At 35.2% G+C, this 27,424-nt stretch overlaps 1 protein-coding gene across 1 annotated transcript in view; it reads left to right on the forward strand.

Moving 5' to 3' along the window:
* eIF2gamma (eukaryotic translation initiation factor 2 subunit gamma) overlaps positions 1-26,336 on the forward strand; it is a 183,349-nt gene extending 157,013 nt beyond the window's left edge. Inside the window, exons 12-13 of the mRNA XM_090412319.1 lie at positions 11,041-11,213; positions 26,174-26,336. Of these exons, the coding sequence (XP_090268445.1) occupies positions 11,041-11,213; positions 26,174-26,231 (231 nt within the window). The 3' untranslated portion in view covers positions 26,232-26,336. The remainder of the gene's footprint in view (positions 1-11,040; positions 11,214-26,173) is intronic.
* Positions 26,337-27,424: the final 1,088 nt, after the last annotated feature.

The raw sequence follows: 27,424 nt of genomic DNA on the forward strand, positions 1-27,424 counted from the left end.
ATATATTTTTTTTAATATTTTAATATATATATAAAAATTTGTATTTTTCTTGAAATAACAGTAATTCATCTGTTATTCAGCCATCAAGTCAGATGGCAGCTGACCATTAGAACACAATGATTATAGTTTTTTGTCTCTCTCTCTCTCTCTCTGTGATAAATACTGTTCAGAGTGTTTTACTGCTGTTTCCTTGAATGGGAGAGAGGCTGGGCCCCTACAATATGATTGGCATGTCATTGAGGATATCACTCTCACTGCATGCAGGAGGAGGGGGAAGAGACAGAAACCGGAACCCTTGCTCAAAAAAAAAAAAAATGATTTGTTCCAAACCAGTTGGAACAAATCATTTTTATATTTAAATTTCTTACATTTAATAAAACATTAATCTAAAACATTTACAAATTCTTCTGATATAAAGATAGTTCTATAATATTTACAAATGTTATAATTATAAGCTAATCTCTCTGTTCCTAAATGCCTGTAATATAATAAATTTTAGCTTATGTATATATAAGACTATGGTTGCGCTTGAATGCAACACTTTTAATTGGACCATTCTTCATTTGATCATTGTGCTGTCATGACCGCTAGTTTCATTTAGCAGTTTTTCAAAGTAATTACTCCATACTTTAAGGATATCTTTTTCTCCAGTTTTCATATCACTTTTATCATCCCTAATTCCTTTTACAACACTCTTTCCTCCATTTCTGAGCTTCTTCAACAACCTCCAGAATATCTTGCCATCTTTTTGATATTTATTTTCTATGTTCTTACCAAAGTCCTCCCATGACTTTTGTTTAGCTAGTTTTATATAGTGTTTAGCTTTCTTACATTTGTCTCTGTATTCTCTAAGAGTACAAGCTGACTTATTTGCCAGAACTTTTGATATGCTTCCTTCTTTTCCTTCACTGCTTCTTTAACTTCCTGTGTCCACCATGAAGTTCTGATTTTTCTATTCTTGTAGACAACCTCACAACATGCTTCTCTGGCTGAATCAGTCAATGTTTTCTTCAGAGCTTGCCACTGAATCTCCAAGGTTTGATTCCTGTTCTCAAACTCTTTCATTTTTTTCTTGAATAATGTTTGTGTATTTTAATATACAGTTCACATCTGAAAGCTGCTCAACTTTCACTTTAAAACTTTCTTACATGTTCTTTTCAATATGAAATTGAATTTTATCCTGCTCAAGACTAAATGGTAATCTCTTCCAATTTCAAATCCTCTGTACACTCTAGTGTCCTGCACCAGAGAGAAAACATCACTATCGACAATAGCATAGTCAATGAGAATTTTCTTATTCCTTGCCTCTTCTCTCTATGTGAATTTGTGCACATTTTTATGTTGGTACATGGTGTTGAGTAATAACCAGTCCATGTCCTGAGCAGAAATCCAACGGGTATTTGCCATTATTATTAGCTTAGCTCTTTTCTCCAAATTTTCCCAAAATAGTTTTGTATGTCTGACAATCATTTCCTACTCTGCTATTTTGATCCCCAACAAGGACCAACTTTACCTTTTTTTATTGTGTCAGTTGCTTTCTTAAAGTCTCAAAAAATTCCTCCACTTATACATTAGTAGAACCTTCTGTGGGACTATAGGCACAAATAAGTCTCATTGTCCAGTTCCCAATTCTGATATTTGCCCACATCACTCTACTTGAAATCGCCTGCAATTCACCGGTTTTTGTTTTTTTTGTTTCAGTCACCCCTATTATGTCAGTCTAGTACTTATCCAATTCCTCAGCTATATAGTACCAGTCGATAGTACCGATCTTGAACTCTGTTGCTGTTGAGTTGGAGTGTATGTATTGTTTATGAGCAAAACTGCATATTGAGTTGGTGAACTGGAGTAGGTCATAGGTGGGTGAGAGAACAGAGCATTATTGAATTCCAACATTAGTTGCATAGTTAATGATAAGAAGCCACTGCCATCAGAGGTAGTGTGCGTCCAAAAGGTCGTCCAGTCAAAAAACTCGTAACCCAGTTACAGAGGACATTGGGCAGACCAAATGATGAGCGCTTAATATGCCTTTGTGTTCCAGACCTAGTCAGAGGCCATGGAGATATCAAGTGCAGCCTTCCCCCCCCCCTCCCTTGAGATTCACCAGACTTTTCCATAGTATTAGTCCAGAGATGAGTGCCATGTAAGCAAATTCCCTGTTGATTTGCAGCAGCAGCTATATTGGTGATTGTTTATTAGTTGGGTGCCTTGAAATTAGTTTAGGAATGGGATGTTAATGGTCTCTTCATTATGTTAGCAAGTACTAAGATGAAAGAGAGAGAGAGAGAGATTGGGTAGTAATAGTGTGATGGTAGGCTTTGTCACCTTCTTGGGAAAAGGTTGAACATAAGTCATTTTCCAGGCTGTGGGGTAGATGGCAGTGGAATGAGAGAGAGCATAAAAAGGCGACATAAGACTTGAGTTAACTCTGAAGCACAAACCTTTGGGGCAATTGGAGGCATGCCATTGGATCAGGTGATTTTTATCTGATTTGGACAAGATTCTTCTGGTCTCTTTCTAGTGAAAGAAAAGCAGAGGCACTGAGTGCTGAGCATTTAGAATAGTTAAGAGGACATTTGCTAAGATCAACTATGCATGCATATAAAGAGAAGTATGAAGGTACGAAATTATCTTTTTCTGTGAATGCTGATGCCATAGAGCTAACTGGGTATATCAAGGATGGGAGAAGGGTTGGACAAAAGTTATGACCAATCTTTAGCAAGAGACTAGGTGTGACTGCCATTTGGATACAATGCAAGTTTCCTGCTTTGGTTCTTTCTAAATTGGTTTTGGAAGCATTGATAATTTTTTGCACCTGTTTTGAACTTTGGTATAAATGGTAAAAGAAGATTCTTGATGGAAGCACACTTGTAATATGTTCAATTCTTTTCTTGTACAGCCTTGGCACACTTTTCAGAGAACCAAGGTTTAGATAGAGGATTGCAGTTTAGAGTGGAGTGAAGTGGAGAATGTATGTTTACATACTATTAAAGAAGGATTACTTCAGTGATTTGTTCAGTACATATTTAGATTAGTAAGACCAAAATCCAACTAACCACAGGAACAAGGCATGGAAGTTATGAAAGTCATTACCACTTGGTATTGCTATAATGTAACACATCTCTTCTTTGAGAGTAGCAGTGTAAGTGTTGTTCCATGGAAGAATAGATAAGCACTGGATTGTGGTCCGAATTACCTAGAGGGCATACAACATTTACAGTGTACTTGGAAGGGTCACTAGTGAGGAAGAGATCTAGGGTGCTAGGGGAGTGGATAGATCTCATTGTGTGGGTTCTATGGAGAAAGGACCTATTAGAATCGCTAATTTTCTAGTATTAAATGACACCCAAAGAAGTCAAAAATAAACTTTTAATTTGACTAGTTTTGTGAAAAATTTTGTTTCACTTCTTCAGGAAATAGCATGAATAAATTAAAAAACAAGCCAAGTAGTAATAACAGTTAACATTTCTTGTGAAGAAATTTGAAAACATTTAAACAATGAAAAGCATTTGCTGTTACGCTGGCTACTGGTTTGTGGTTGCTATATACTGCTGGTAGATAAAAGTGATCGTGATGGATTAAAGAACACCAGATTTGATGTAAAATCACCCCTTGTTTTTTGTTCACTGTAGAGGATACTTCATCATTTCAGCTGATTCTTTGAATGCTCTTGAGTAAAAGCAGTAATCAATGTGGAGCATTCAGTTTGTTGCCATTCTACTAGATGTTTTGTATCTGTTGTATGTGCAACCAGCCCTTATTTGTGCTTTCTTTCATTTTCAACATTCTGGATGTGTTCTGATTGGCATATCTTCCCAGATCTGCCATTTTGTCCTATGTAATGTAACTCACAATTGCCAATTGTTCATGCTGATCAGAACACATCCCATGAAAAGTTTTTTCCAGAAAACTAGTTGAATTAAAACAGTTTCTTTTTGGCTTCTTTGTGTGTGATTTAATACGGTAAAATAGTGATTCTAATTTGAAAGTATAGAGCAACAAATCACACTATACCTTCTACTGAACAGATGGACAGGTGTAGTGGATGCCCAGTGTATGTCTCTTATCAGAGTGCATAACCCCAACTATGAAATTCAGAGGTGGCAATGTGATGGTATGGTCTTATTTTTCCTGGTTTGGCTCACACCACTGTGGTACCAAGAAGATTGAACTCCAAGAGGTATCTGAACATTCTTGACATGCAATGTATTCTACTTTGTGGTATTTCTATGGAACTGACCATTGTCTCTTTCAGCAAGACAATGCACCGTGTCATAAGGCTGTTGCTGTAACCACTCGGTTTGTGGACATGAATGACACCACACTGGACTGGCCTGCACAGAGCCTTAACCTTATTGAATATCTGTGGAATGAACTGGAATATCGGTTGAGGTCAAGGGATGTCATTATATGTCTACAGGAAAATGGTCCAAAATTCCTATTGATTGCTATTGTACACTTGTGAAAAGTATGCCTTGTAGGATTGCTGCAGTGATTGAAGCAAAAAGAAGGTCCTACATCTTAAGGTGGACACCATAGCTGTTTGCTCCTCACACTATGGTGGCTATTGACTTTTCCAAGTTGTGTGTGTGTGTATCGGTTGAGGTCAAGGGATGTCATTATATGTCTACAGGAAAATGGTCCAAAATTCCTATTGATTGCTATTGTACACTTGTTAAAAGTATGCCTTGTAGGATTGCTGCAGTGATTGCAGCAAAAAGAAGGTCCTACATCTTAAGGTGGACACCATAGCTGTTTGCTCCTCACACTATGGTGGCTATTGACTTTTCCAAGTTGTGTGTGTGTGTATCAGGGGCGAATATTCCGGGTGTGCTAGGTGTGCAGTGCTCATCCATGAAATATCAGTATCACCGATATTATATTTTTGCATTTATTCCTGTTAAAGACTCCCCAATTGTTTGCAGACTTCGCGTGATTCCTAAAATTGAACGCAATATACTGTACTAATGCTTCATTGTCCTCTTCATGAGGATAATAAAGCATTAGTGCTTCATGAAGAAGGTGCTTTTCGCCGTGTAAACATTGTGTCACATTCACGTTAATAGCCCGGGTGTGCTTTCAAAATTCATACACTTCGAGCCATTCGAAGAGATGTAAAGAGGGCACAGCGTGTCAAATTCTTAATTTTCTAGTATATTTAAACTGCTGAGAAGGCGTGTCTAGGTGAGCTAAAATTTTGAGCTCACTCAGCATCTACTGGCTGTGATTGGTTATTGTGTCAACCGATCCAAATGAATGTTGTCACTTACTATATCCGATGGCTTTATTACAAACAGATGTTACACATGTTTTCTGGAACTGAAAATTTGAAAGTGGGTGTTAAGAGAAAAATGCTAATTGTTTTTTCTTTTGCTTGTGCAGTATAGCATCTGTTGAGGTTGCAAAGTTTTTTAACGGTATAGAGACATTTTTATTCTAGTCTTCGGAACAATACACAGTAAAAATATCTATTCCTGAATAAAAATGAATATTCTGTGTATTATAAGACATTGTTGATCTACAACAAAATACCAGCATATGTGAGATTGATAAGACAGAAGAGCCACTGATACAAAAAAAAAAAAAAAAAACTAATGAATTTAGGATTCCCGAAAGTGTGGATAATTCCGATAATGATTGGATGTTATGTATACTGAGTCTCAGTAAACAAAATAAAATTCTTGGAAAATGGAGCGAAATATACAAACCAGAGAAATACAAATAACATGTGCAACAAATTTTACGAGATGATTTGCTGCTCCATCAAACCATATTTATTCCTACAATAGTCTCTCTCTTTCATAAGTTTTTTTTTTAATTATGCCATCATAAATTCACTTATTCATGTTTAGAATTTATAGGATCATGCTATTCGCTCTACCCAGCAACTTATAGGACACACATATCACAAATGATAATTATTAATTATTCTTTACCATTAATGAATGTGTTTCTACTCACACTTATTCTTTCCTGTTCTCACATGTCATTACTTCATCTTTGAGTATTTCAAATATACCAACAAAATATAGCATTCTCCTTCATTGTTGTTTTCTAATCAATCCTAAAACAGATTGTTCCCCCACTCTATGCAGAAATATTCAAAGTTATTCTGCAATTAATTGCATTGGACCAGTTAAGATGAGTGCAGTACTGATGTGCTATGCCCTCTCAAAACTTTTATACATCAATAAAATGCATTCACACAGTCATGGGTGTCTGCAGGGGGGGGGGCACTGTCCCCGGAATAAATTAAAAAATTCCACAAATTATAATCGTAAAATTGATTGAAATATGTAATCTTACACCCTCTACTCTGGGAACGCTTTGTCTGTCTTAAAATTTTATTATGGGTTGGCCTGTTGCAGGGTAGCCGTGTTTTATTGCAGCAATAAAACATGTCTTCCTGTTTTATATTTGTATTTGGTTTTTATATTTGTATTTTTATTTGGTTCATCTTTTTGTGAATAGTGACTGGTTAGTTTGCCCTCTGTGTCTAGTGGGTTACAGAGTGAAGTGCAAATTGTAAATTTATAGTGAAACAAATTTAAACAAAAAAAATACATTTTTAAAAGGTAAGTGTATGTAATTAATATTATTTTACTTGTTAGTTTTATGATTTTTTCGCTTTTAAACTGAAATAATTTAATTTAGGATTAATTAATTAGTTGATTTTTAATAAAATATGCTGGTCAATTTTTTAATATATGAAATTGTGCTAAAAACTATTAATTCTGAATACCTTTTTTTTCCCAAGAATTAAAGATCATTAAAATCGATGCAAATGAAAATAATGTATTTATAGTTTACGTCGACAAATAATTACATAAAAAAAAAAAGCTAAAAGACGTTTATTGATGTAATTATTTAATTAAATCAATAATTATAAAAATTTATTGAAGTAATTATTTGTCTCCAAGCTTCCCCCCCCCCCCGGAAAATTTTCTGCGGACACACGCCCATGCAATTGGTGAAATCGACGTGAAATTTGTAGCATGGGTTGTATAACCCACATGACAGCACACCCAACTGAAATGGGCACGCGACACCACTGGTGTGTGTATATATATATATATACACACACTTATATACCGCAGTACTTGTACAACACAGTTTCGATATAATGCAGTCTACAAATTGTAGTAACCGTTTATCTTCATTTGTTTTTCACCGTGCGACTTGAAATCAAATTTGATCTTTGTTAAATTTGCATCTGCCCGTATCGCACATGTAGTTATAAGTAGCAAATTCATATTATGGGAAATACCCTTTAGCATTCATGTACGTCAATTGTTTACTGTATAGTGTGTTTATTGTTGAAAATTGTATTCGTTTTCTACCATATTAAACTCATAAGTGTGTTAATCTCAAGCTGAGCATGTTAATCTCAAAGTTTATAAACATTTATAGTGCAGACCAGGTGTTCAATGGATGAATCGGGTTATATTGGAGAAAAAATGCAAAAACATGCCTATATTTCGAAAAATGAAAAAGCAGCTCCTGAATTCAAAGTTTCCAAAGACAGAATTACTCTACTGTTTTGTAATAATGCATCAGGTGATTACATGATGTTGTGTCATTATTTATGCAAATTCACTTAAATCGTATCTATCAAGCTTACTAAGCAGTTGCTCTAAGTACCGTCCAGGATTCTTGGTCCTATCTCCTTTTTAGGCATAAACACATTTATATTTTTTAATGACTGCGCCAGTCTATGCACTATTCAGGGAGACAATTCCAATAACTCAAATATATGAACACCTGCTAACTCCTTAAGACAGTCGTGGCAAAACTTCTCAACTTAACTTTTACCCTCTCGTGACAAGTTCGTAATTTTAGAGTGGTGAGTTGATGCTCTTAGTCAGGCAAGACTCAGTTTGGGGTAAAAATACATGTTTATTTTACAACTTTAAATACACTATACAATTATATAAGTTCACTCTTGCTAAGATTACAATCATACATAAAAACTAAGTTAGGAAACTTGATTCTTTCAAGAGCTGCCTAATGCATGCAAAATTTTATATCTAGTAAATTGCTAAACTTAAGCTTCATTAACACAATTCACTCATCTAACAATTCTCTCTATAAATCTGGGGACATTAAGTTAAATTATCATTAATTTATGGCTCATAATTCCTCTCTCTACTATTCTGTTAAACTCATTTAAACAATCTCAATATCTGGTAATAGCCTACTGGAACAATCAAGTTCACTATTTAATGTTGTTCTGACATTTCATGCTTCTTGCATCTAAATCTCTTCATACAAACAGGCTCACAAAACATAAATAACAAATGTTTAAATTACCTTCACTCGATTACGGAATGGGTCTGCTGGTTAATACTGTTGATGAAAGTACCTGAGGTTCAATTCCTTGTTTGGATCACTCGCGGTGTTAAATTCCTGCTAAGTGGCTATCCTCTATTCACTCAGTGGCTACCTTTGTCATCTGAGGACTTTACGGGAACATCTACGACATAGCACCCCTCTTGTAATGAAAGCGTTAGCTGCGTCGCGCTGGAATTCCGTCCGTAGTTTCATGGACTGCCTGATTCAAACTTCCCGCTGCCACGCATCCTCGCCCGCTGTTCTGCCTGGAAACTGCTACCTCGATTGGACCCTCCTCACGACCTCGAATCCCGGGGAAAAAAGCCTTGTTCCTCCTCCTGCAATCACTTATATTATTCATCACATATCGCCCCCTATCTCCTCCTGAAACCCCTGTGCGGTGCTATGCTAGTCTCGATCTCCAATGATGTCAGCACTTTTTCTGTGGTAGGAATCATGGAACTGTTATTACGCAGCCTCAGGTGCTTACACTAACACGTACCAAACCTTTGGACCCACTCTTACACTTTGTTCAGTGGAATATTCAAGTTAATTTCAGCTGCACTGTATAATACTAAATTTTGATTTATAATTTATTATAAAAATCTAAATAACACAATATAATTCCAATCTGTTATACTTCTCCACAATTTTATAAACTGATACATTCTTAGTGTTATATTTCATTATCTTATAATTTCACACCTTTGACAATATTATTTGATTTTGACTAAATGCAAGTACTTTCTACTATTAAATATTCAGTTTGCTGAGTTGTGCTTGTTGAAATCTGAATGATTTGCTGATACGAAGTAACAAGACCATTCAGAGTTCAACAATACCAATGTTTATTACCTGATCCTCAAATCCTCGTGCTATGAAAGATTAAAATATGCACTTTATTTTATTTTGCCTAAAACATTTATGCATTATGTGCAATGAAGTTTATGTACAATTTGTAATTTTTATACAATGTATTTGTTTCATAGTTTATATGTTTTCTTAAATTACATATATTACCTAAATTAAATAAAAATATTTTTTTGTTGGATATGTGATTGATGTTTATATAATTTAAAAAAAAAACGATTTCGGAACATAACCCTACTTTTTCTATGTGATCTGAGTCTCACATAACGCGATTTATATAACGCAGCATTTCTGTGGAACTTAACACCTGCATTATATGAGGGTTACCTGTGTGTGTGTGTGTGTGTGTGGCATCTCTTTTAAAACGGGATATCTTATTAATGTCAAATGCGATGTAGCCAGCAAGAGGAAAAAGAAGAAGAAAAAAAAACAAGATTTTAATATTCTATTTTAGAATAATTAATTTAATTCATTGTTGTTCAAAAAGTATGATTCAAAATAAATGTTCATTTCCTTAGAATAATTGTACTTTTTGAAAGGATTGTTTAAAAAAAATAAAATATACTATAAAAGAATTTTTTGTGGTCACACTTCCATCCCCCCATTGCCCTTTTGTTGGAAAGATCTGAATTCCAATTCCAGCTGTGATGTAAAGAACTTTCTAGAAGGCTTGAAAGTGAATTTTCTTGAATAATCATGGATATAACAGCAAGAATGCATCTTGCAATTACCAGATATAGTACACCACTGACATAGGGTTGATTAGTTTGGCCTCAATTCCAAATGACAATAACTGCAGCCATCCCATTGTTTAAAAATTCAGAGAAAGGATTATAGTGAAACAGACAATTTTTCTATTATATTACATGCACAGCTTTCTCAATCTTGTTTAGTAGTGAGTATACTGTTTTTGATAATACTAATATCTCTTTACATTGTGGTCTTGAAAAATACTTTTTTTAAATTCACTTTTTTGAATACAAAGAAATTACACTCATTGCTTTCTCACTCTCAGTATGGTTCAAGAAAGGTCATTTGTAAGTTTCTAAAATAAACGTTTTTAACAATTTCAGACATTCAAATTTGCTTACAGAATCAGTTTTTCATTGTACAGTATTTTGTTATACAGTCAGATGGCATCATATACCCCCACCCCATCACAATACACCCAGTGAGCATTGAGATCCAATTCTAGTTTAGCCTAAAATTATTATTATTAAAAAATTCAGTAAGGAGTCTGTGCTCACCATCCTGCATGTTTGTACACAGACTGAAGTGCCTACAAGGAGTAAAGAATTTGTACAGAATTTTTGAGTTAATATATGCATCATAAGGTTTCTCTAATGTGAAGTTGTAGAATGCAATGCAGTGTCTGTGCAAAAATTAACAAAAAAAAAAAACATAAATTGCCTTGCACGCTACAAATATTTTTGTATTCCAGAAACCGATTAATCCATACAGAACACTCGTGGTTTGTTTACAGTAAAATTAGTTTTATGCTATCTGGCTGTTAAAGGACTAAGTAAAAGGAAATATACTAAAAAGGATTGAAACTCAAAGCAAAGATCAAGTTTGATTGTCTTTTAAAAAAATACTAATAAAGACTATTTGCTAGTGTTGATTAGAGTAGCAAATTATTTACTTGATGTGTTAATTACTTCTTGTTTTTCACTTTTTTATTCTTTAGAGAATATTTGCATGCCATAGTTCTCTCATCAGCCGTAAACAGAATGTTTCAGAAAGTGAAACATTCTGTTTACGGCTGATGAGAGAACTGTGTGTGTGTGTATATAATATGTCATTTATATGCAGATTAATAGTTGTTTTTTATTTTTCTAGGTCCAAAAGTTATCAAAAAATGAAGTTCTTATGGTGAATATTGGTTCCCTTTCTACTGGTGGTAGAGTATTAGCTGTTAAAGCTGATTTGGCAAAAATTAGCCTTACCAATCCTGTTTGTACAGAAGTAGGTGAAAAGATTGCCCTTAGTCGTCGAGTTGAAAAGCACTGGAGGTAAATAAATTAAATGAATATATCAGTTTTTGGTGTGTGTGTGTGTGTGTGTGTGTGTGTGTGTGTGTGTGTGTGGGTTGAAAAAAAATCTCAAATTACATTCAGCATGTGTTAGAGTTTCATGAATTTCAGAACTGGAGATAGAAGTTAGAAACTTGGAATATTTAAATAAGGAGATAATGATTCCAATTAATTAAGCCAGATGTGGAATAGCATAATTTGGCCTAATTAAGGTTACCCCTATTACATGAAGTTTCACATAAGGAGTCTAAAAGGTGTATGTAACATAAGATGAAAGATAATTATCGATAAGTTTGTTGTTTATTGAATGGCAAAATTATTTACTTATAGATAAACAATTCACTTTAATTAAAATAAAATATTGCCATAAAAATAATTTAATTTACTGTATATACATATTAAACATGTATGTAGTTAATGATGTTCTAGAAATAGATCAAGTGTAGCCTGTGGGTTTTTTGATTAACTGCAATTGAATAAAATCAGTGTAGGTATCTAATACAGATACAAGACTGTCTTCATTGCCTTTCTGCATGAAATGAAGTTGTAATGTGGCAATATATATATATATACATTTTTTTTTTTTTTTGTCCTGTTTGGTCACCAGATCAAGCTCGGGAGTGTCATCACCATCACATTTCATATTCTTCTAATATCCTGTGATGTTTGCTGTAATTTGCCCCCCACAATTTCCTCAAAATATTCATTATATCATTAAAGACTAATATTGAACTCTTCCTAGCTTCTTCTGTGGTTCACTTCTAATGGGTTAACATTACATTTCACTATATCTGTCATATTTATGATTGAATGCTTAAATCTACAGTGGGCAGAACAGTTTTGAATGATCTTGTTGCTTATTCCTTGCCAATTATTGGCCACAAAACTGTATTGCTATTGCTTTTTTTTTTTTTTTTTGCTGATATGCAAAAAAAAAAATATTTTTTGCATATCAGCAAACCTCTTTTTGCTGACCTTCTTGGCTGTTGAGATGATGTCAGTAGATTTCCTTCAATTGCTTCAAATATGTAATTTACCAGCTTTTCACAATATATGATCTTAAGTTTTTTTATGATTCCCATGTCAACTGGCTATAACCAGGATGTGATGTTGGGAGATATAAATTCCAATTAAATATTGTTCAGAGAATCTATGCACATTTGTCAAGAATATCAGTAAAATTTTCCCCCCATTTTTGTCATAATTCTATATCCCAACTCATAAGTTAATTCTTAAAATGTCAGATATCATCCATGCATTTTTGTTGGCATGGCATTGAACTGGTAAATTCTCCATTCTAATCACTTAATATTAAGCAAGGTTTCCCAAACTTTTTTCCATGGCCCGGTTATTTTAATACTTCATCTTTGTGACCCACTAAAATTTTTATGGCCAATAGGTAAAATAAAACAGATTTGAATGTTCATAGAGTTACTTTACTGCAAACAAATAGACTGTGAAATGGCGACGCGGACCGAGTGCATTTTTCATCTCTATTAATTAAATTATTTAATTATTTATTCATTAGTCCCAATTAAACACTGTTTACTTGTATTTTAGAGTTTCGTGAATAAAAGAAAACCCAATAACGAAACACTTAGGTTTTCGAGAGTTTTTTTTTTAGGCGACCTGCCATTTAGCTTTCATGACCCAGTGCTAGGTGGGAAATGCTGCTTTAAAGCATTGAGGCTTGGCCCTTTTTATAATATTTAACAGCTTTTGTTTATCAGTTCCTAGCATATTTAAACAGTGTAACACTGTTATACGATCCATTGGTTTCTTTGATCCAAACAGTGAAGTGTGTTTATAACATAGGGAACCATCTGGTGTGACATGATAAAATAGTCCTGTTTCATCAGCACTAGGTTTTTGAAGCAAGATTGTTGGTTTTGTTGATTTCCATTGTTTGGCACTTACATCAGCACTGGCTTTCTTTCCTTGTGCTTTCTTGAATTTAATGCTAAGCTACAATATCCATTGCAACAACCTCGATCTGTTGCCTTTGAATTTGCTATGACCAAGCTTACTGGCTAACTCTCCTGACTTACTTTTCAGCATTGGGCTACTTACATGCATGCCTTATCCAGTTACAATAGAGAATTATTCATTAATCGCATCCTCAGCATCAGGATCCTTACCTTCACACATTCATTTTTTGAAGCCTCCTGTTGTCTTTTACACAGTGCCCCATTTTTCTTCAAGTTTCAGTTACTGCCTATTAGGCATGAGATTGTAGATTTTGGCAGTCTAGGTATTCTTAATTGTCAATGACTAGTGGTAAGTGGTTGTTTTTTAATTTTCTTTAAAGTAAATCAGTTTAGACAGCAAGCGTCAAATCTTTTCTTGTCATTTTTGTAAAATGCCAGGAATTTAAATTAAAATTGCTGAAATTATAAAAACAAAATAAGATCTCCACACATGCTACACTAACGATCACATCCATACCTGCTAGAAGCCGCTGCAAAAATGAGCTACATTTGGTCTACTCAAAATGATGAGTCATGCAGTAATTATATAATTTTTTTGAACACTCCATGTGGTCGACATTGCTGGCCAGAATTGACAAATGAAACTTAGCAAACAGCCTAAAAGAATTGTATTCTGAAAGGGTCACATTCTTGTAGACCACTTCATGTATTCGTGTATCCATCAGTATTGCCATAAGGAGCTTCAGCCTAAATTTACAGGATAGTGGATTTTTTAATACTTCATCGTTGTGACCCACTAAAATTTTTATGGCCAATAGATAAAATAAAACAGATTTGAATGTTCAGAGTTACATTCAAGGATTTGTAAATGCTCAAGGTACTGTTATCTTTATAACTGATAATAAATTTACAAAATATGTTGTCTGTGATGCAAAAGTGTTCTAAGGATTTGGAACCCAGTTCTGAGCAAAATCAAAATTAATATCACATTGAAAACATAAATTGAAATCACATTAATATCAAATGTGAAAAAATATTTAAAGAAAATCACAGTTGAACACTTTCAGATGTAAATTGCAGGAAAAAAAAAGAAAAGGATCTTGAAAACAAGAACCAAAAAAGTGGAAAGTTATTGTAAAAGAACACAAAAATTTTGAGCATGCCTAGCTAGAATGATAAATATCATGGAGGTGGCAGAAAAAGAAACTTTACTGTGGTGAGCAACTCCCTCTAAACTGTTCCTTAGATCCTTGTGGGTTTGCTGCAGTTGACTCTCACACAACTGCTGGAAAGTCCTGACTAATGTCCTTTTGGTACAATGCTTTACTAAGGGAAATCTGCTGTATATATAGCAAACTGTTCCTGGGGTTCCTAGAAGTTTACTACAGTGACAGTCAATTGTATAATGAGGGTTGATTTAGCAAACTGAATTTGTAAAGGTAGTGGAATGGATAATATCTGACTGTGAAATATGCACATATAGAAATAAAAATATTAGAGTGGCTACATAAATTATAACAGAATACAAATCATAAAGGAATACAGTCATACATGGGGAATTGGGAGGGGGGGGGGAAGAAAAATTGTTGATAAAAACAACCTATATTTATTCAAAAAAGACATTACTAGATGTTTTAGTTGTAAGGCACCTGTTCATGGTGGAAGAAAACTCCCAGTGACAATACTGGTCCTCTTTCTTTCTTTTTTTTTTTTTTTTTTTCAATGCTTTTCATCCCATGTTCTTTGCTCTATTTCTTCTGAGTCTTTTTTAATTAACTGTCTTGAGACCATCACGTCTTGCCACTGCGTTTGTTGTGAGGTACAACTCGTGGCCATCTGGAAAGGTGTGTGTGTGGGGGGTGTCCTGGTAGTCTTGCACTACTTTGGCTTCTGCTTTAGCAAACAGGTGGTCCTGAACAGCTTAAGGATCAATTGGCTAGTGGGCTTGTCTGCCAGGGTTCTGCAGTAGGTCTCCTTCCCCATAGTCCATGGACAGGGTTCAAGGTTTACTGTGGTGCCCGTATAGGGTCTGGAGTAGCCCTGGCATTCCATCCCCAAGCACAGTTGCTACTTGCTGGAGAGTGGATGTCCACATGTAGCTCCATGGTGGGTGGGAAGCTCTAGCACTGAAAACTCCTAAGAATGAATAATTTTTCATCCTCATCTTTATCAGGGACCCTCAACAAGTCCCAGCCACACAGAAACCATAGAACATACACACGCCAGTTATGAGACAAGTGCTGTAAAGCAATGAACATACTACACACCTTATATATCACCCTTTGGGGGTGTTGACAGATGTTCTTTGCTTTGTTTGTACAGGTCATTGCTAAGATCAAAACTTGATTATGGGGTCTCAAGTCTGTGTGCCTGCCAGGAAGAGTGCACTGCAATGGTAGACCCTATTCACCATCAGTTCATCAGCATTGCAGCTGGTGCATTTGAGCATTACCTATTCCTAGTCTATAAGTCAAGGCAAATGAACCACTTTTATCACTTTGACATCAACAGCTGTCTCCATTACATGCAATGAAAATAAAATTCCTGCCAGACCACCCTGCATAGCCAACTATTTTTCTTCCACAGTGGGAGAATTTGTACAACATCCGACAAGTTACCATAAAACCCTTTAGCTTGTGAGTAAAAGCTTCCAAACTCTATAGATTGTAGTAGACAGCATAGCCATGTCACACCTACCAGCATGTAGCTTTTCAGCAGCTCTCTGAAACTCTATTACTCTGATTTTGTGCCTGTCTACATGGATGGCTCAAAATCAGAGAACCTGGTGGGATTCTTCTGCCATCTTTCCAGACAGCATTACATCTACACAAATCCTATTAGTGTATCAAATTTAAAGCCAAGCTGTATGTGATAGGATAGAGCTTGCACTAAAATACATCAGATTGTATCACTAGCTAAGGTGCATAATATATTCAGACTCTCAAAGTTCTCTTCAGATAATGTCTACAGCAATTCAGTGCTCTCTCAAATTCAGCACACACACACACACACACCTTGCTCAGTTATGAAAACTACACTTTGATGTACACTTTTGTTGGATTCCAAGCTATGTTGGGATCAAAAGAAAATGAGGTTGCAGATACTGCAGCAAGGTCAACTCATTTCTCAAACATCCACTCTCTGCCTATACCATATATTGATTACTGGGAAATTATCAGACATGCCTTTCTATCCTAGTGGCAGTCATCTTGGAATAGAGAGAGAGAGACTAATAATAAGCTCTAACAAATTAAATTTGAAAAATTATAGCAGTATAGTCTATACAGGATTTGAAAAGAGAAAGTTGTACTTGCTTGGCTCCACATGGGTCGTAGTCAGTGGTGAGCTATGGAAATTTTAACAAAGGGCTCGCATCATCGAGCAAAAAAAAAAAAAATTAAAAAAAAGGCCTAACTTAGCCCTTATAATACTTATATTGCAACTTTGTAGAGCTTCTGACAGATATGATAATTCCTGTAGGATATCAATCATTAATGCTACATCTTTTAAAAATTCCAAATTGAGAAGTCGGGTTTAAAAAGTCATTATATTTATCGTTCGCTGCAAAATGCTTGCATAAAGCTGGGTAATTTCTCCACAAAGCAAGAGCCGTTCGTAAACTGCAAACTGCCCATCGTGATCCAAACACACAGCCGATCTTTAAAATTTCAAAACCAAGGTATTTTGCAATTATTTAATTCTCGTTGATTTTTTTGGTAATTGATGAAAAAAAAGCATATAATTTATCCATAAGTATTTCAAAATGATTTATTTCTTTAATGTTTTTTATCGAATCGTCTAATGCTGAGCGTAAACGATGAGCACAATGCCAAATCACAACGTTGAAAAATTTTTGTAGAAGTTTGATTGCAACACTTGATTTGTTTCCTAATATTACACTAGCTCTATCAGAACAAAAGGCAATGAAATGATTTTTTATATAGTTATCAGAAAATCCATATGAATTTAAAGTAGCAATTATAGTAGCATGTATACATTCCACGGTGCTATTTTCTAGTTTTACAAGATTATTAAACAAGAAGAATCATCATCATCATCAAATTCCTGCAATGTACCCTCAAGGGGTGTACGACAGTACTACATGAAAAAAAATTACATCATTACTAACTTCCTATCTACAATTTTCCTCCAAATCAGTCTGTTACTTGTCAAGACTCCAACATTATCAGTTCTTATATTTCTATCGTCTAAGGCACTTTGTACCGTATCAATCCACCTACATCTTGGTCTTCCTCTGGGTCGTTTTGCTGCCAACCTGGCAGAGAACACTTGTTTTGCTAATCTTTCTTTGCCCATCCTGTTTAAGTGACCATACCACCTGAGATTAGCTCTGCTAACACATTCCTGGATGGCGACAATGTCAAGTTCTTTCCTAATATCCTCGTTTTTTAATATGATATTGCCATTGATGCCGTCTGTTCATGCTTATAATCTTTCTCAGGACTCTCATATCTGCGGTCTCTAGTCTTTGGTCAAGTGTTTTACTTCTGACCCAGCTCTCAGATCCATAAGTTAAAACTGGTTTGAACACTGTCTTGTATACAGCTAATTTAGTGTTCCGACTAATTTCTCTCTTATTCCATATGAATTTATTCAATTGACTTTCTACCATACCAGCTTTGTTGATTCTGTTGTCTTTTTCTATATTTAATTTACCATCTTCAGTAAAAATCGTGCCTAAGTAGCTGAAATGTTTCACTTGTTCCACAGGTTCTCCATTCACAACACAGTTGACATTTTCATTGTCTTTTTATTGCTGACCTTCATACCATATCTATTACAACAGCTATTCAATTTAGTCAGAGAATCTTGCAGACTTGTAGCGGATTTATTTAGAAGTATAACATCATCCGCATAAAGCAAAGAGCTGACATTAACATCTCCAATTTTGATATCATGTTTAATACCACTTTCCTTCATAACGTGATCCATATAGATTATGAATAACAGAGAGGATAATGTACATCCTTGTCTCACACCAGATTTAACATTAAGCCATCTTCCTGTACTTGCTTCAATTCTAACTGCTGACTTACAACTCAAATAAAGACTAAGTATTGCTTGATATAATGCCCCATTGACACCATATAATTGTAGCATATTGAATAGCTTCTCTCTTGGCACCTTGTCATATCCCTTTTCCAAATCGACAAAACTTAAATACAGATGTTTGTTATATTCCCATGCTTTCTCGACTATTTGTCGTAAAGTTGAAGATCTGATCCTGACAGCCTCTATTTGGCCTGAATCCAGCTTGTTCTTCACCAAGCTTTTCTTCCACAATTCTTCTCAACTGTTTCTCAAGTATACTTGCATAGATATTCCCAGGAACACTCAGTAGGGAAATACCTCTGTAATTCTAACATGCAGTTTTATTTCCCTTTTTATATATGGGTACTATGAGAGCTCTACTCCAATCATCGGGAATTCGTCACTCAGTCCAGGCCTGAACTATGCAGTGCAGCCACTGTAAGACTCTTATACCACCATACTTCAGCATTTCTGGTCGAATATCATCTACCCTTCTGCCTTTCCACATTTCAAGCCTTTGATGGCTTTTTTTTACTTCGAATATGGATATGTATTCCTGACTGCATGCCTGGTCAGTGTTTTTTACCACTGTGCTGTCATCACTGCTTGTTTCATTTAGCAGTTTTTCAAAGTAATTACTCCATACTTCAAGGATATCTTTTTCTCCCGTTTTCATGTCACCTTTATCATCTCTAACTCCTTTTACAGCACCCTTTCCTCCATTCCTAAGCTTCTTCAACAACCTCCAGAATATTTTGCCACCTTCTTGATATTTATTTTCTATATTCTTGCCAAACTCCTCCCATGACTTTTGTTTAGCTAGTTTTACACAGTGTTTAGCATTCTTGCATTTGTCTCTGTATTCTCTAAGAGCACAAGCTGACTTATTTGACAGGAACTTTTGATATGCTTTCTTCTTTTCCTTCACTGCCACTTTAACTTCCTGTGTCCACCAGGGAGTTCTGATTTTTTTATCCTTGCAGATAACCTCACCACATGCCTCTCTGGCAGAATCATTCAATGTTTTCTTCAGAGTTTGCCACTGAATCTCCAAGGTTTGATTCCTGTTCTCAAACTCTTTCATTTTTCTTCAATAATCTTTGTGTATTTTAGTCTATAGTTCCCATCTGAGAGCTGCTCAACTTTTATTCGCTTTAAAACTTTCTTACATGTTATTCTTTTCAATATGAAATTCAATTTTATCCTCCTCAAGACCAAATAATTATCACTTCCAATTTCAAATCCTCTGTACACTCTGGTTTCCTGCACCAGGGAGAAAACATCACTATCAACAATAACATAGTCAATGAGACTTTTCTTATTCCTAGCCTCTTCTCTCCATGTGAATTTGTGCACATTTTTATGTTGGAACATGGTGTTAGTAATAACCAGTCCATGTCCTGAGCAGAAATCCAATAGATATTTGCCATTATTATTAGCTTTGCTCTTTTCTCCAAATTTTCTCAAAATATTTTTGTATGTCTCGCAATCATTTCCTACTCTACTATTTAGATCCCCAACAAGGACCAATTTTTCATTGTGTCAGTTGCTTTTTCTAAAGCCTCAAAAAATTCCTCCACTTCTACCTTAGTAGAACCTTCTGTGGGACCATCATCATCATCATCATCATCAAATTCCTGCCATGTACCCTCAAGGGATGTACAGGATATGACAGTACTACATGAAAAAATTACATCATTACTAACTTCCTATCTACAATTTTCCTCCAAATCAGTCTGTTACTTGTCAAGACTCCAACATTATCAGATCTTATATTTCTATCATCTAAGGCACTTTGTACCGTATCAATCCACCTATATCTTGGTCTTCCTCTGGGTCGTTTTCCTGCCAACCTGGCAGAGAACACTTGTTTGCTAATCTTTCCTCTCCCATTCTATTTAAGTGACCATACCATCTGAGATTAGCTCTGCTAACGCATTCCTGGATGCTGACAATGTCAAGTTCTTACCTAATATCCTTATTTTTAATATGATATTGCCATTGATGCCATCTGTTCATGCCTATAATCTTTCTCAGGACTCTCATATCTGCGGTCTCTAGTCTTTGGTCAAGTGTTTTACTTCTGACCCAGCTCTCAGATCCATAAGTTAAAATTGGTTTGAACACAGTCTTGTATACAGCTAATTTAGTGTTCCGACTAATTTCTTTCTTATTCCATATGAATTTATTCAATTGACTTCCCACGATACCAGCTTTGCTGATTCTGTTGTCTATTTCTATATTTAGTTTACCATCTTCAGTAAAAATTGTGCCTAAGTAGCTGAAATGTTTTACTCGTTCCACAGGTTCTCCATTCACAACACAGTTGACATTTTCAATGATTCTGCCTATTTTCATTGTCTTTGTCTTTTTATTGCTGACCTTCATACCATATCTATTACAACAGCTGTTCAATTTAGTCAGAGAATCTTGCAGACTTGTAGCAGATTTATTTAGAAGTATAAACATCATCCGCATAAAGCAAAGAGCTGACATTAACATCTATAATTTTGATATCAGGTTTAATACCACATTCCTTCATAATGTGATCCATATAGATAATGTACATCCTTGTTTCAAACCAGATTTAAGATTAAACCATCTTCCTGTACTTCCTTCAATTCTAACTGCTGACTCACAATTCAAATAAAGACTAAGTATTGCTTGATATAATGCCCCATTGACACCATATAACTGCAGCGTATTGAATAGCTTCTCTCTTGGCACCTTGTCATATGCCTTTTCCAAATCGACAAAACATAAATACAGATCTTTGTTATATTCCCATGCTTTCTCAACTATTTGTCGTAAAGTGAAGATCTGATCCTGACAGCCTCTATTTGGCCTGAATCCAGCTTGTTCTTCACCAAGCTTTTCTTCCACAATTCTTCTCAACCGTTTCTCAAGTATACTTGCATAGATCTTGCCAGGAACACTCACTAGGGAAATACCTCTGTAATTCTCACATGCAGTTTTATTTCCCTTTTTATATATGGGTACTATGAGAGCTCTACTCCAATCATCAGGAATTCGTCCCTCTGTCCAGGCTTTCTGAACTATGCAGTGCAGCCACTGTAAAACTCTTATACTACCATACTTCAGCATTTCTGGTCGAATATCATCTATTCCTACTGCCTTTCCAAATTTCAAGCCTTTGATGGTTTTTTCTACTTCAAGTCTGGATATGTATTCCTGACTGTATGCATGGTCAGTGTTTTTTTATCACTGTGCTGTCATCACTGCTTGTTTCATTTAGCAGTTTTTCAAAGTAATTACTCCATACTTCAAGGATATCTTTTTCTCCTGTTTTCATTTCACCTTTATCATCTCTAATTCCTTTTACAGCACTCTTTCCTCCATTCCTAAGCTTCTTCAACAACCTCCAGAATATTTTGCCACCTTCTAGATACTTATTTTCTATATTCTTGCCAAAGTCCTCCCATGACTTTTGTTTAGCTAGTTTTACACACTGTTTAGCTTTCTTACATTTGTCTCTGTATTCTATAAGAGTAAAAGCTGACTTATTTGCCAGGAACTTTTGATATGCTTTCTTCTTTTCCTTCACTGCCTCTTTAACTTCCTGTGTCCACCAGGGGAGTTCTGATTTTTTTTATCCTTGCACACAACCTCACCACATGCCTCTCTGGCAGAATCAATCAATGTTTCCTTCAGAGTTTGCCACTGAATCTCCAAGGTTTGATTCCTGTTCTCAAACTCTTTCATTTTCTTTTCAATAATATTTCTGTATTTTAGTCTACAGTTCACATCTGAGAGCTGCTCAACTTTTATTCGCTTTAAAACTTTCTTACATGTTATTCTTTTCAATATGAAATTCAATTTTATCCTGCTCAAGACTAAATAGTGATCACTTCCAATTTCAAATCCTCTGTACACTCTGGTGTCCTGCACCAGGGAGAAAACATCACTATCAACAATAACATAGTCAATTAGACTTTTCTTATTCCTAGCCTCTTCTCTCCATGTGAATTTGTGCACATTTTTATGTTGGAACATGGTGTTAGTAATAACCAGTCCATGTCCTGAGCAGAAATCCAACAGATATTTGCCATTATTATTAGCTTTGCTCTTTTCTCCAAATTTTCTCAAAATATTTTTGTATGTCTGACAATCATTTCCTACTCTGCTATTTAGATCCCCAACAAGGACCAACTTTTCCTTTTTCATTGTGTCAGTTGCTTTTTCTAAAGCCTCAAAAAATTCCTCCACTTCTACCTTTGTAGAACCTTCTGTGGGACCATAGGCACAAATAAGTCTCATTGTCCAGTTCCCCATTCTCATATTTGCCCACATTACTCTACTTGAGACTGACTGCCATTCAAGAAGATTAGCCTCGTATTTGTGTTGAATACTATGGCTACTCCTTCTTTTCCTTGATTATCATTGCCTGAATATAACATTTTGTATTTATTGCTCAGAAAGATCTCGCCAGTTTTGGTCTTTTTTGTTTCAGTCACCCCTATTATGTCGATCTGGTACTTATCTAATTCCTCAGCTAGCTCCATTTCTTTGCCATTCAGGCTTCTTACGTTGATAGTACCGATCTTTAACTCTGGTGATGTTGAGTTGGGGTTTGTTTTCAGATTTGTTCCAGTAGCTGACTTTTTGCTGTTCGCCCTGGTTCCCTGGCGAAAACAACGGGGGCCTTGTTTAACCGGGCGACGCCCCAGCCGGCATGAAATTTTGTCATGTTGTACCATCATTTTTTATTTTGGTTTAACCAATAAGAATACAATTTGGTCGGCTAAATCCCACATTGCCAGCCCATCCTCGTTCGTTCAGTATCAAAGTAGATACCCAACAGGGTGCACCACGAGAAGGTGAGGATTGGACATTAGGTCAGAAGCCCTGGTCGGTTCTCCACATTCCTTTTAAGGCTATGTGGAGGTCTCCTCTCAGTTATACAGCTTTGACCCTTAAGCACCCCTTCTGTGGGACCATAGGCACAAATAAGTCTGATTGTCCAGTTCCCCATTCTCATATTTGCCCACATTTCACTACTTGAGATTGGCTGCCATTCAAGAAGATTAGCCTCGTATTTTGTGTTGAATACTAACAAGAAGAACCAGGGCTCGCAAATTTGAAAAAAAATTAACAAAGGGCTCGCGTGAGAAGGAACGAGAAGAATAAAGCTCATAACTAACATGTACAACAGAGATCTTAAACACAAATCAATAAAAAATAAATAAATCAATACCGAGATTAAGTTGATGCAAAAGTTATATATTTTCCATATACAAGTAGCAAAATAATGTATCACCATATTTTTAAAATATTCTGCATCTTCTAGTTGTAGAAGGTCTTTCCACTTGGTTATGAAGAAAATTATAATACTGAATAAATTAGATTCTTGTTTTTCATTCACTCAGAATAACACACAATTAATAGAGATAATACACTTGTCTGATAACCTTACTTACTCCACTGTAAATCTAAATAACAATAACAACCATTGATTATGTCTGTTTTCAGCGTCCATCTTGGTTCTTCAATGAAAAGAATTAATGGGGACCCTAATAATTAGGTGATGCACCAGACAATCAAGAATACAGTTTGGTTGGCTAAGTCTAAAGTGCCAGTCTCCTCGTTCATTCAGGTGGATACTTTGCATGCACCATAGAAAGTAAAGTTAGATGTATCAGAAACCCAGTTGTGTTCTCAACACACCTTATCAGCTATATGGAGATATCCTCCCATATAAGTGGACGTAAAGCATTTGGGAAATGTGTTGAAATCCACGGTGTCTTATTTTGAACTGGACCTCTTTTTTTTTTCATCTAAAATATTCATATGTCTATTGAGATAGCAGCATGATTATTTGTTGCAGTAGGGGACATAAACTACCGCAACATAAAGCCTGTTGTCTCACTTTAAATTGCTGGAGAAAGAAAATGTGAAAATTGATAGGTGAATGTGTTTCCACACACACAAATAACATTTCCCATATTTGTCCCATACACAAGATTTTTTTGTTTTTCAAATTTGGAATAAGAATTGAACTATATGTTCAATTCTTAAAATTGTTCTGTCAAATTTATCTCTTAAATTCATTGTTGTTATATGTTGCATTGCATGATCTCTGTCGGTATATGCCACAAAAAAACTTGTGGTAAGAAATAATATTACATGCACATTCTATGCAGGATTCAAAGCCAAATCAAATAAGATGGTCCTTATTTCCATAGTCTGCTTGCTGTATGCTAATTGCATGTGTTCTCTGGCTAGTTTGCATGTAATGCAGGATGATAAAATCTGAAATTCCAGTAATTATGAAAACCCTCCTAGTACAATATGAGATACAAGTACCTCTTCTGTAGTCTCAATGATACCGTAACATTTTGGAAGGACCCAGATTTGAATCTTATCTAGGATGTGAGAGTTTTTTATAAGGAAGTGACTTAGCAAGTCTCATACTGAGGTGGCAGGGCTTTTCCCCTCCACAAGATAGGCAAACCAGTGATAGAATACACTATACAGTCGTACTTGGTTATAATGAGCATGAACAGGATGAACAAAATTTCCTCATTATAACTGTTACTCATATCAGTGATGACTTCAGTTTACCTCCTATTTCTTTAAATTCTCGATAAAAAGTATTAGAGAGAATAGATTATAATTATATACCTAGATATTATTTGTATGAATATGCTTTTTTAAACTAAAATACACTTATTAAACACTATTTCAATTAGTTTTCTGAAAAACAAACATTAAATCGATCCAGCTAACTGTTGTTACATACAAAATTGTTTAGCAAATTTTTCCATTTGAGCCTTCAGTCCGTCTGTTGAGAATCCAGCACTTCTTTGTATAGTGAACCATTGAAGCAATGCTTCATCAATGTTTGTAAGCTCACACTGTCTGAGTTTTTTTGTTTGTTTGTTTTTCAGTTATGTTGTTTTCCAGTGCCAATATATAAATATAAACATCTTTATTCTTCCACGCTGGCCTGGTTGGCCGAGTGGTTAGCATATCTGCTCTCCAGCCAAAAGGCTGTAGGTTCGAATCCCACCATAGGCATGGATGTTTGTGATTGTCTGTGGAAATACTAGGGATGATGGTCGGCAGTAGATAGTGTTGATGTAGATGATGAAGACGGAGAATTGTAGAGTAGGTACCCTCCCTCGATGAGTCTTTGGACTCCCTGGAGGTGTTATGTAATAATAATAATAAAACAATGTCAATACCGTTGAAGAGGACAAAGAATTTTTTTTTTGCACCACATTCTTAACTCATGAAGAGAGAGACACTTTCTTTTGATATGTTTTTGACAGAAGGGAATTGTTTTTAACTGATTTTACAGCCATGGAGTGTTTGGATAAAATGAGGGAGGAAGGCTGGAGGCCAGACACAAGAGTTAGGCAAGTCAGTGGCTGGTAACCAAGAACAAGATTGGGTTGTAAATGTGCCCGTAATCCAATGCAGGTGGTCATAAAAGCTAAGTCATTCCCTTCATTTTTGTCTACTCCAAGAATTACCTAAACAATTAAGAATATTTGCATAGTTACCAAAATTTGTATGGTATATCCATGTAGATGCTCTTTATGAAAGTGAGCAATGGTATGGGAATATACATAAATTAAAATCATCCTGGCTTTTTGCTCATTGCATCCATGATCTTGTTAGAGCAAAGTTTGGCTGTATTTGGTCTGAAAGCCTTACTTTCTTTGGCCATGAGACTGGCTAACCAATCTTAATTTGAAAAGATCCTGTCAAAGCAAGGTATATCTAAAAAGATATACCTTGCTTTGACAGAATTCTGGCCAAAGGACAAACATTGCAATGTTCTCTAGCCCAAGCTTCTCAGCTACAAAAAAATTTTGTTAGATTTAAAAAAAAAAAACTAAAGCAGGGTAATTGACTTTCAGTATTTTTTAATATAATTAAGTTGTGTATTATCACAAATTTTTCATTGAATTTCTCAATTTGTTTTTCTTTCAGGCTAATAGGTTGGGGTCAGATTAGACGTGGTGTTACCATCAAACCCGTGACCCAATAGTGACAAAATAAGTAACTAAAAACTTGTATGGTTACACATACAAACAGGTGTGAATATGTATGATGATGTTTTATTATCTGAAAATAAAACACAATTTAGTTTGCAGTTTATTTTGTACAGCATTAGTAGCTATTAAATTTTTTTTTTTTTTCTATATTATAGAGTCTTCTTTTCATATGCATCAGTGCCCAACTTTAATAATTATCTGATCACATTGGTTAAAGGGGAAATTGATTTTTCTTGTCATGTAACTGAGGGTATAGCTAAGTAAATGTACAGTTACATAGCATGTCAGCTGACTCAAGTTATTAAAAAAAAACAAATACAGCAATCCCTCGATTATTGTGCCTAATGCGTTCTTTAAAACAGGTGCATTAATCGAAAACACACTAATCGAATATAACAAACCTATGGGGAAATGTATAATTCGTTCCTCAGATTTCTTTTTTCACCCTTATTTTATTTTTTTTTTTATAAAGGAAAACCATGAAGCTGAAAGACAATGAAACATAATTCAGAATATAAATTTATTATTCTGCTTCTTAACAAAGAATTGAGCTAACGTAGTTTGGCTGGCATTCTGTTTCTTTTTTTCATACAACTGACGGTATGATCCTATTGCTTCTTCTGCAAATTTTACTGTTCTCTCTTTACCAGGGTCAGTTTCTAAGCATTGCTGCTTAAAAACTTCGATTGTACGAAAACAATTTTCAAATTGTTTCTTTGAAACCTCTTTGGGCTTGTCAGTGATTAAATTTTTTTCATATTCTTCAGGATCTTCCCACTGTGTATCTAAATTTAGCAGGTTGAAATCACTCAACTTCTCAGAATGGGATTTAATTAACTTAGATTCATTTGAAAAGTCTCTAAAATCATTTGCACAATGTGCAAGAATGTCTTCCAAATGGCTCTCTCTCATATTGATAGCAGTAATGTCATTCGACTTTGCGACTTTATAACCAAGCTGAGAATTCTCTGATTTGGCTAGAAAAGTCCTGGAAGGCATTCGCTTCCAAAAAATGGCCGGTTTCATCAACATTAAATATTTGTTGATCATAATAGTCCCCTTACACAATTTTCTTCAAAATCTCTGGATATCTCCTTATTTGCACTTGCAGCTTCACCTGTGATTAGAACATTATGTAGGCTATTTCTCTTTTTGAAGCGCTCAAATCACCCAGCACTAACATGGA

Source organism: Typopeltis vanoorti, chromosome 22, assembly GCF_054136105.1.
Source record: "Typopeltis vanoorti isolate ZY-2024b chromosome 22, IOZ_Tvanoo_1.0, whole genome shotgun sequence".
NCBI lineage: Eukaryota > Metazoa > Arthropoda > Arachnida > Uropygi > Thelyphonidae > Typopeltis > Typopeltis vanoorti.